The sequence below is a fragment of the Nicotiana sylvestris genome, chromosome 6 (genome assembly GCF_000393655.2).
Source record: "Nicotiana sylvestris chromosome 6, ASM39365v2, whole genome shotgun sequence".
Lineage (NCBI taxonomy): Eukaryota > Viridiplantae > Streptophyta > Magnoliopsida > Solanales > Solanaceae > Nicotiana > Nicotiana sylvestris.
The window spans coordinates 65,351,172-65,362,405 of NC_091062.1; the positions used below are offsets into that span (position 1 = coordinate 65,351,172).

The 11,234-nt window shown below is 35.2% G+C and overlaps 1 protein-coding gene across 1 annotated transcript; it reads right to left on the reverse strand.

The window, feature by feature from the left end:
- Positions 1–330: 330 nt before the first annotated feature.
- LOC104223373 (uncharacterized) lies at positions 331–9,103 on the reverse strand. Its single transcript, XM_070147508.1, has 4 exons — positions 8,707–9,103; positions 8,358–8,405; positions 6,548–6,620; positions 331–535 (listed from the first exon to the last, which is right to left on the reverse strand). Exons 1-4 carry the CDS (start codon positions 9,045–9,047, stop codon positions 359–361), a joined length of 639 nt encoding a protein of 212 aa, XP_070003609.1. The 5' UTR covers positions 9,048–9,103; the 3' UTR covers positions 331–358.
- Positions 9,104–11,234: the final 2,131 nt, after the last annotated feature.

Here is an 11,234-nt window from a genome sequence, read left to right on the forward strand (position 1 = left end):
AGAGAGAATAAAATACGGTAACCCTAATGAGTGGGGAGAAGACCAATTTATAGGGGTTCTTATTTAATCCGATACGTCCATCAAGTAACCGATCGGACGGATGAGATTTGCTCATTAATTAAATATTAATTATGAACCTAATCTTATTGGGCCACCAATAAATTAACGTAAGAAAATCTTACATCAACAACAATAGTGACTCCAAAAGTAACATCAACTTTCTATTAAATCTTACTACTTACTAATTATTAACAGTACATTCATGCAAATATAGATGCTTCAAAGATACATGCAGCTAAGTACAACTTTATTAAAATTGAAAGGTACAATGTAGGGTCTATAATTCTTCGTTGAGTAGTCACGTTCGCCCATACTCTAAGGACATGAGATAGTTCACATTAGCTCCCTGTGAACGTCCAATGAAGTCAGTCTTTGACTTCAAGAATTCAACCAGTCCTGGCAACCAAATAGCATCACGTACGTGCTTCAAGGTTAGATTATGCATCAGCTTCTGCCCCATACATGAAATCTGAACCTGCAGTTCGAAAGAACAAGATTATTGCTCGGAACAGAAGTTTATGCTATCGACATTAATCTACTCTTATCTCACATCTAAAATTCATTCTTGTTTTGAATGCAATATAGTTTATTCGTCTCTCTAATATTTCATTATGATTTATGGCTTTAGTCGCCTCTTTTTGTTCTAAGTTAGCAAAACTTCATGAATTACATAATACACTGAATTTTTAATCTATTAGTACTCTTTTTCTTGAAGGAAGGAAAAAAGACTTCTAAAAAGAATAAATCTACTTCATATGACTTATCTTTTTCTTGAAAGAAAATCTTGTACACCTATAAATTGAGGATTTTTGCTTCTGACAACAACAACAATATCCACGATATAGCTATTAAGAGAATCACGTCTAGGGGAGCTTTATATTCTAGTATTTTCTTTTGAATTAGTATTAAATTTTAGGATTATGTTAGGATATGATTCCTTGTGCTGATTTTGTGTGTTTTTGTCCTCCTTTGTGTTGGGTTTAAAGCATTGGGCTTGTGGTTGTACTTGTCGAGCTTGCGGAACGGTTCTCTCATTTGATTCTCTTTCTATTGTTGGGTGCATTCACATTTTTGGTTATTAGTACACGGATTGCATGGTATGTGGTTCTAGGTGTTATTAGTGTGGCATATCAGTCGAGTAGCTTGTACTGAAAGAGATGAGGTTATTGAACTTAGAATGAGCATTATCGAGATTGAGTAAGGTGTGTTGGGAGATATGAAGATGTCACTAGACAACTTAAAAATTTGGGCTATGGTTCTTGTTAGGCGAGAGTGCTACTTATTATAGTCTCTGCATGTTTCATTCATCATTAGCAATGTACGAAAATTTAGAACAAGATTTTAGTTGATATGAGGTTTGTTACCGATACCGGATTTGTTATTGAGCAGCTATTATGATCAAAGCTATTACTACGAGTATTTGAGTTATGTGGGAAAGATATGTGATTATATCTTGGGTTATGGTTATGGCTTGATATAACTTGTTCAGACTTATACAGTGTGTAAATGTAAGAATTGGATCTTATAATGGGTTCCGAATGTTGGAGATTTGATTCTAAGGTTTATGGGCTAAGGTTAAAGTAAGGATCTTTAGCTAGGTTGTGTTGTCATACCTATACGGTTGGGGTGGCGTGGGATCACCCACGGGTATGTATATGGTGAGTTTATACGATGATTTAACGGCTTAGGAACGAATCTTGGCACGTTCTAGGACGAATGTATGTTTAAGTAGGGGAGAATGCAATGACCAGACCGATCATTTGAGCATTTGCAATTGGCTTGGGGTTCGAGGGTACGAGTAGATCCATATGATGTATTATGACTTTTGTGTATCGTGTTTTCATTTTCGCGTGATTCGGGATTTATTTGAAAGAATGATTCTCATTTTAGAAGCTTTAAGTTGGAAGAGTTGACCAAGTTAAACTTTTGTATATTTGACTCTAGACCGAAGTTTCGATGGTTCCGTTAGGTTCGGATGGTGATTTTGGACTTGGACGTATGCCCGACTTTGCATTTGGATGTTTCTAGAAGGTTTTGGCACTATTTGGCAAAAGTTGGAAATTCGAAGGTTTTGAAGGTTCATAAGTTTGATAGGGAGTTAACTTTAATGATATCGAATTTTTGGATTGTTGTTCCGGGAGTTGAAATAGGTTCGTTATTGTCATTTAAAATTTGTGTGCAAAATTTGAGGTCATTCCAGGTTGATTTGATATGATTTGGCACGAGTTATGGAAGTTGAAAGTTCAAATGTTCATTAAGTTTTATTTAAAGTATGATTAGTGGTTTTGATGTTGTTTGGGCAATTTGAGGCCTCGAGTAGGTTCGTGTTATATTTTGGGAATTGTTGGTATATTCAGACGGGTTTCCGAGGGTTGGGTGTGTTTCGGATTGGTTTCGGATCATTTTGGACTATGTTGGCTTGGCTGAAGGTTCTGGTGTGCCCGCATTTGCGGAGGGCTGGTCGCAGATGCGGGCCCGCAGATGCGATATTGGCTGGAAAGAAAGGAACCGCAAAAGTGCAGGAGCGGGAGCGCGTCTGCGGAACGGGGTCACAGAGGGGGGTGTGCAGGTGCATTTCCAAGATCGCAGATGCGGAAGGTCAGTTGTAGGGGTGGTATCGCAGATGTAGAGCTTTCCTCGCACCTGCAACATCGCATAAGCGGATTATATTCCGCAGGTGAGAGAGGTCGGGTTTCAATGATTCTCCGTAGAAGCGGAGCTTGTGTCGTAGAAGCAGTTATTTGTTCGCAAATGCGAAAGAGCTTGACAGAAGCTATATATCGAGGTTTTGGTTCATTTTTATTACGATTTGGAGTTCAGTTTTGGGCGATTTTGGAGGGAAGTTTCACCACATGGATTGGGTAAGTATATTTTACTCGGTTTTTAATTATATTCCACCTTTCCATCTTCAATTTTGGCATTTGATTGATGCTTTCAAAAGAGAAATTTGGGGCTTGTCTAAACTTTCCTACAGTGAATTATTGAGTTTTGAACATCAATTCAGAGTCGAATTTGTGTGAAATTAGTATGGTTAGACTCGTAATTGAATGGGTTGTCGGAATTTATGAGTTTTGTCAGATTCCGAAGTGCGGGCCCAGGGGTTGACTTTGAGTAATTGATTAAATATTTGACCTTTATCATTCGGGTTTGTTTTCTTTGGGGTTATTTGATATATTTAAGTTACTTTTGGCTAGTTTCGAGTCATTCGGAGGTTGATTTGCGCAGTATGACATTTTTAGAGTATTATTTGTCTTACTCAGTATTGGATTTGACTTGTTTGAGGTAAGTAACATATCTTGAATTTGAGGGTATTTAACCCTAAGAACTATGTTATATGAGATGTATTGGGGTGACACACATGCTAGGTGACGAGCGTATGGGCGTGCACCGGTATGATCAAGATCCCAGTTGACTTCCAGACTAGCTATTACTACCTTTGTTCCAGTTTATGTGAACCTTCTTTTTGGTCTGTTCCAAAAAGAATGATCTCCTACTAAATTTAGCTTGAACTTACAATTCTACCCTTAATAAGAAGCTTTTATAACCACACAAATACTCTAGGGCCTTTTTTGACTTGTTTAGGACCACAAATTCCAAAAGTCTTTATTTTTTCTTAAATTTCGTGCCCAGTCAAACAAGTTCACATAAATTGGAACGGATGTGTACCAGATTTATTTTGTTCTTATATCTTGTTATATCTGTGTTCTCGCTACTTGTTTGATTATATGAGTTGTGATTCATGTTAGAAATCATGTTTAGGCTATGTGATTATTTGGTTGAGACCTAAGAGACTATTTCTGTTATTTTGGACTATCTGATTTAACTATAATTATACACTTAGTCATGATTCTTTATTTGCATATCATATTTCAGTCTCTGTCATTACTTGTTGGTGCATCACACGTTGTTGTTACTTTTCATGTGTGGTACTATTTAGGCTCAGTAATATGAGATTGTGAGCCCTTGAGACTTGATAGGTTGATGACTGAGGTGGGCCTGAGAGCCTTGTTGAGGGAGATTTATCTGGATCGGGCTGCACGACGTAGCAAACCTTATTGGCTTATTATTATTATTATTATTATTATTATTATTATTATTATTATTATTATTATTATTATTATTATTATTATTATCTTTATTATTATTATTATTATCTTTATTATTATATGGACCGGGCTGCATGCCGTAGCAGGCCATATTTGCTCTATCATTATTTGGATCGGGTTGCACGCCGCAATATGCCTTATTGGCTTTATTATTAAAGCTTGTGCAGGATCCACCCCTCCAGAGTTTGACATACCAGTAGTGAGCGCAAACACAATGATATATACACATGCTTGGTGAGGGGCTTTTGAACCAGGCACCCATACAATGCTGAGAATGAGTGTACTTGAGAATATCATTGGGAGATCATTTACTTGGCATGCATATTTGACATGTAGGCATAGAGGTGCATTTTTCTCATGCTAGACGATAATATGACAGTTGATGATTTGACATGTATATATGACATATGGGCTTAGAGATGTGTATTCCTCATGCTAGGCGATATATGATAATTGAAAATTTGACTTATATATTTGATACGTAGACATAGAGATGTACTCTCCTCTTGCTATTTGGTAAACAAACAATCTTAACTGATGTCGTAAATTGGAAAATACAGACTTTTTTTATAAACTCATATTTAATTGATTTCAGTGGCAAGATTTGGTATTTGACGTTATTCTTGAAAACATGTCTACTTCTCCGTAAATATGAACGAGCTGAGCATAATGCCTTTTAAGTTATTCATTTTTACTGTCTTCATTACATTATCACGAGTTGTTATTGGCCATTAGTATTGGACTCTGACCATCTTCCGAGCTCGTCACTGCTTTCAACCTGAGATTAGCAATGTTACTTATTGAGTATATGAGGTCGGTTGTACTCACACTACACTTTTACACCTTGTGTGCAAATTTTTGGAGCTTATATTGTTGGTTTTGGCTAGAGCTAACATTGAAGATGTACCTGCTTTTCGGATATAACTGTCACTGGTCATTGGTAGCTCTAGATTTTGAAAGTTTATTTATGTATATTTGAAACAGATGATGTAATTAATTCATACCAACTTTGTAAATTCTAAGTCTTAGAAGCTCATGATTTGTTCAGATAATTTATTTAATGAGTTCATATTTGTCTTCTTTAGAAATTGTGAAATTGTTGTTTAATTTAACTAACGAGTTGGGTTAGGTGTCATCATGACTAGTGAATTTATGACATTAGATGAAAGGAAAAATAAGCCATATTACTAAAATATTGACGATGGAATTCTCAAGTAACCATGAGATGAGAAAAGTATCCAGCTAAACTCTGCTAAGTTGTTAAGGTTTTAAGGTCAACAATACTGTCAGAAATCCACGTATGAACCAAGAGAAAAGAGATTGATACAAGATGTAAAATCTGCAATTTGTCGTCCTTTTAGAAGTATTCCTTAAATCTCTTAGATATATAACAAAGAAAAGAATAAGAACGCGGAATAGGACACATATATACAAATTAGCATTTCAATTTAGAACCAAAGACCCATTTCAAGTGAACTTTTGACCTAACACGTTAAAGAAGAAAAAATTGGCTGAAAAAGTTTGTAAGATCAAGACTGATACTTCCCTTCAACTTTCTACATCAACATAGAACACTTTTGAAACTATATAACCTATTTGGCCAAAGTTTCTTTTAGTCCATAAGTATTTTTTTTTTGCGAGAAGTCTTTTTTTTTTTTCAAAATTAAATTGTTTGGCCAAGATTTTAGAAGAAAAAAATGTTTTAGAGTAAAAACAGAAATAATTTTTGAGAACCAGGAAAAATTAATTTCTTCTCAAAAGCACTTTTACACTTAAAAACAATTTTCAAAAGCTTGGTGAAACAATGTGTTGCTCAAAATGTGCTTTTTCTCTCAAAATAAACCGATTTAAAAAGTTTGGCCAAACAAGTTATTGAATCGAAGAGCTTATTCTAAGACCTCGTTTGTCCATAATTTTTTTTTCAAATTCTTTTAAAAAAAATGTGTTTGTCCATAAAATTTTTCAAAATTTTTGGAAAATTTTCGAAAATGAGTTTTTCAACATATATAATTTTAAATTCTAAATACTAACTGTTTAACCTAACTTCAAAAACTATTTTTTTTTAAAAAAAATTACAATTTTTATGTCCAAACGCCTACTAAAGCTGATGGATATTGGAAATGACAGTTGAAAGCAGTTAAAATCCAAGAATCTGTGTGATTATTACTAGATCTTTGTCCCAAAATGAAGCAACCAAATCTAAAGTACACGGGAAAGGTCATTGAACCTACTCAGAAAATGAACCAACATATTACGGCTAATCATTACTCATGTTCGTCCATGCAACTCCCAACACGATACCAACAGCAAAAAGTCCAATTTTCTCAATTTTCTTTATTGTAGAGCAAGATCATGAGATAGTCGGGAGGAGAAAAACTGACCTCAGCTTCGTTGGAGAGACCAAGTTTTCTAACCAGGTAGGTTTTAACCATGAAGACTGTCACGTTCTCGTCTCTATCAGATGAAATGAAAGGGAAAAGAGAACAGAAACCAAAAGAAAAAGAAAAGTAAGAGTCAGCTTTTCTTTCACACGTTTTCACTTTCTTTCAACAGCAGCATCATTAATAAGTTGAAGAAACGCTATGAGACGACAGACGTTTGACAAATGACATGATCATGTATATATGGATCCATGACCTATATAGTAGTAAATTTTTATGGATAAAATATAGTGATACTTTTATAGAGGAAATAATTCTTACCCAAACCAGTTTTACTGTCTAGCTATGCAAGGTTATAACCAGAGGCAGATCTAAACTTTCAACATTTTGTTGTTTGAATTCCGAATTTTAACCGCACACATCTGATTTATTGGTGGTCAGAAAATTTTATTATTTATACTTATTTAGTGAATTTTTAACACATACGCAGAGTTCGAGCTGAAACCCTTGAGTTCTAACGAACCTATAAGCTGTATGCTAAATCTATCTCAAATTATAAAATGATTTGAATGACAATATTAACGTGGTTTAATGTAGAAAAATGTCTAATTTAAGGACATTTTCTGTTTGAATACTCATATTCACAAATTGCAAATTCATGTATTCTACCTTGCATAAAATAATGTACATAAATTCTCGTGTAAGTTATACAAAAATTAGTAGTAATATAATGATGCATAGTTATTGAAAACATAAATAATTAAATAAATAAAGGTATGATTACTCTAAAATAACTCAAACTCTTGAATGTGATGGTTACACAATATATTTTAAGTAGCAGACAAAGGTTATGGGTTCGAATCTCTCAACAATATCAAAAAGAATTTTCACATACCTGAAAGAATAGGCCGTGGACGTGTTGAAGCTAATATTAATTAAGTAAATACATGTGTCTATTTTTCTGGCAAATTAAACACAGATGAGATGATCAAACTTCTTACAGAAGCTTCAATATCAAAAATCAAATATTGTAGGAGTAATAGTTTTACGAAAGGTATATATTATTACGTAGATTTTATGTCGGAAACCAAGAGATGTATAAGTAATAAAGAAGTTTATACCGAAAACAACTCATCCTATATTTCAAATCCATCGCTAAAAGTTGAAAGGGAAAATATTTGGATAATTCTAAACCAATATTGTAGAGAAAGAGAAATTAACGCTGCAAGCATAAGTGTTTACTGCTTCTATCTCATACCGATAGAAGCAGTAATAATTCATTAGTCTCAATTTATTTGATACTTTCCGCTTTTCAAAATTCAAACTTTTTAATTTTGAATATATATTTAGACATAAAATCTTTAAGCTTTACAAAATAGAATTTAGATATTTCGAAAATGTATAATAAGTATTATAAGTCGCAATAGTTGATAATTTAAAATATTTAAAAAAAATACTCCTTCTGTTTCAATTTATAATTTATGTGAACCTGTTTGAGTGGGCACAGAGGTTAAGAAAAAATGAAGACTTTTGAAATTTGTGGTCCTAAACAAGTCAAAAAGGGGTCCAGAGTATTTATGTAGTTATAAAAGCTTCTCGTTAAGGTTAAAATTGAAAATTTAAGCTAAACTTTTTTCAAATTTAAAAAGGAGTAATTCTTTTTGTAACGGACCACAAAGGAAATAGGTTCATATAAATTGAAACGGAGGGAGTACGATAAACTACGATCAGCGAATAATCCGTTCGACTCTCAAACACCATCACAAAAATTGGGATGGAGGGCTCTGAACTATTGAAGTGGAGAACTTACTTCACTCTTATAAACGCTTTTGGAACGTGCGGTAGAACGTCCCCTATCCTGCCATTGCCAAACAATAATTTAAAAATGTCACCACAAAAAGGTACTATTAAAAAGGGAGAAATTTAAATTGCTGTATTTGAATACAGTAAGAGGAAATAAAGTTATTGGTGATGCAAAAATAGTTTGTAAATGAAGTAAAAACAATATTGTACCACACCTGTCTGTGTTGCTTTGTTAACTAAACTACACGGCAGTTCCTTCTTTCATAATGAGAAAAGCAAAGCGCAATACTTTTAATATAAAATACGTATATATATAAAAAGCAAGTGATAATTAGTCATATTAGGAAGGTGGGTACCGATTAATTGAAGGACGTAAAGAGAACCAGAGTCCTGGCTGAGGTGGTGGTGGGGAATGATGTGGAATTGAGCATGATGAGGTTTTAGAGCTTAAAACAACGGAAGAAGAAGAAGAAGACATGTAATGATTTCCCCACCAAAATCCCTGGCAATTTCTAACTGCTGCCTCCATTTCCATATTGTCATCATCAACCGAACCTAACCCTAATTCCTGATGATGTCGCTCTTTTAATAGAAAATCATGAGAAGAATTTGATTTTGATCCACATTCCAAACCTAAAGCTAGCTCAAGTCCTTTCTTGGAAGATTTAGAAAAAGGAGAGGAAGAAGAACAAGCCATTATTATATTGACTTTTCTTTGCTTTCTTTCTTTCTTCTGCCTAATTAGCTAGCTTTCGTAGAAAGGTATTCCCCGAAGTTCATTCGCAATCACCAGCAGCAATTCTATGTAAAACAGGAAAGCTAGTTCTCTCTTTTACCTTTTCTATCTTTTCCTTTCAAAGAAAATAAAAATAGTTTAAAGACTCCGGAACCAAAATGTGGTTCTTTTGGACTCAAACTATACAAATAGGTGGTAAAGAAAAAAAGGACCTTTTTATATATAGCGCCATAATACCTGACGCTATATACTAACAGTAACGACACCGTTAAGGTATAGCGCCAGGTATTGTGGCGCTATACTGTAAAAGCTGACATGGCCAGGTATAGCGCCACAATATCTGGCGCTATATATACGACATTAATGTATAGCGCTAGGTATAGTGGCGCTATACATAGATTTCCTAGCCCCACCAATAATTCATGACTTCAATAATTCAAAAGCGTATAGTGCCAACTTTTTGGGCGCTATACCTATATAAAAAAAAATTCCCGGCTAGCCATTTCCTATATAAAGAGGATAGGATTGTATAGAAATTCATTCAAAAATTTTGTTACCTCTTGTTGAAATGTTTATTGTTCTTAAATTCTCCAGCATTTTTTCATTATGTCTGAAGAGCGTAGAATAAGAGTTTCATTATATTGGAGGGTGAGGTTGTGATGGAGAATAACTCCGTGGGCTACAGTTTACCTGCTCAGTGTCATGTTAAATTGCCACTTACAATAGAGTACGATAAATTGATATCGTTGTTATGCAAAAAACTGAGTGTGAGGAAACGTTCAGTGATACTTAAAGTAACTGGAAGATATCCGTATTCCGTCACTCTGCAAGGGGTTGCTTTTTACTCGGAGTTTAACATCGACGATGATGAAACTTTGAGTGATTTTCTGAGGACTCCGGACGAATGTCGGGAATTTCTTGTAATCACAATGTTGGAGATGTACGTGAAGGTCGAAGACGTTCCAAAAAACGAGGTTGTGCGTAGCAGAGATAATCCCCAGTCATCGGGTGGTTATTATGGAGCAGTTTTTGCTGGACAGGTTTCGTATGAAAGAGTTTTCCTTGATTTAAACTTATCACCGCCGGCGAATGAGCAGTGAGAAAATAATTTATACCCTGCTTTTCATAATTCACAAGACGAGTGGTAAACTTCAATTTTCATTTGTGTTAATTATGTATATTTTTGGCGTATTGAATTTGTATAAACGCTCATATATTTAATAGGGGGTACCAGCCGAATATGAATTTTACAAGTGACCCATCCGGTAGTCATCACTTAATTGAAAACGCCCATCATGAAATTTCATCACATTACGACTTGTAAGTGAAGTGATATAGCCATATGGAAATCATTTATTAATTCAGTAGCTTATATTTTTGTTGGTTGTGCAGTGAAAACGAGCAAGTTGAACCACCCGTACTCACTCAATTGACCGAAAACAACGTATTACATCGGGATCTGGCAGATGCACAGAGTGAGGAACAGAACAGTGATTACGATAACAATGCCGATGAATCCGGAGACGAGACACCCTTTTTTCGTGAGGATGGTGATGAGCAGGATGAAGAGGAAGGACCTGATTTGAAGAGAGACCCCCTAGACGAAGAGTGTATGAGCCTGAAGTGCCGTTTCATTCAAGGGAGATTCCTTACATTTATAACTTTCCAACCGTGCCGGATGTGGAAGCTCTAACAAGGGATTTTGATGAAATCCGGACAGCAATGTGGGATGAGTCTAGACCAACGGTGCTTGCAAAGGGGATGTTTTTTCCTGATAAAACGCGCTTAAGCAGGGCTTGTAAAATGCACAACGTAAAAGAGTGTCGTGATATCCAGATTTGGGAGTCAAGTCCGATGGTATACAAGGTTGTTTGCCGTAGGTGGTTTTGGCCATGTAATTGGATGTTGCGTGCGATCAAGAAGAAGATAGGTATGTGGAAAGTGGGTAAATACATTCCCACCCACACATGCGAAATGGACACATTCAACGGGAATCATTTCAACTTAGATATTGACTTGATTTCTCTTGTACTTATTCCGCATATCGAAGCGTCCATAAGGTATACAATCAAAGAGTGCATTACATCAGTCCACCAGGAATATGGCCATACCATTACGAAAAGAAAGGCATTTCTCGGGCGCAAACGA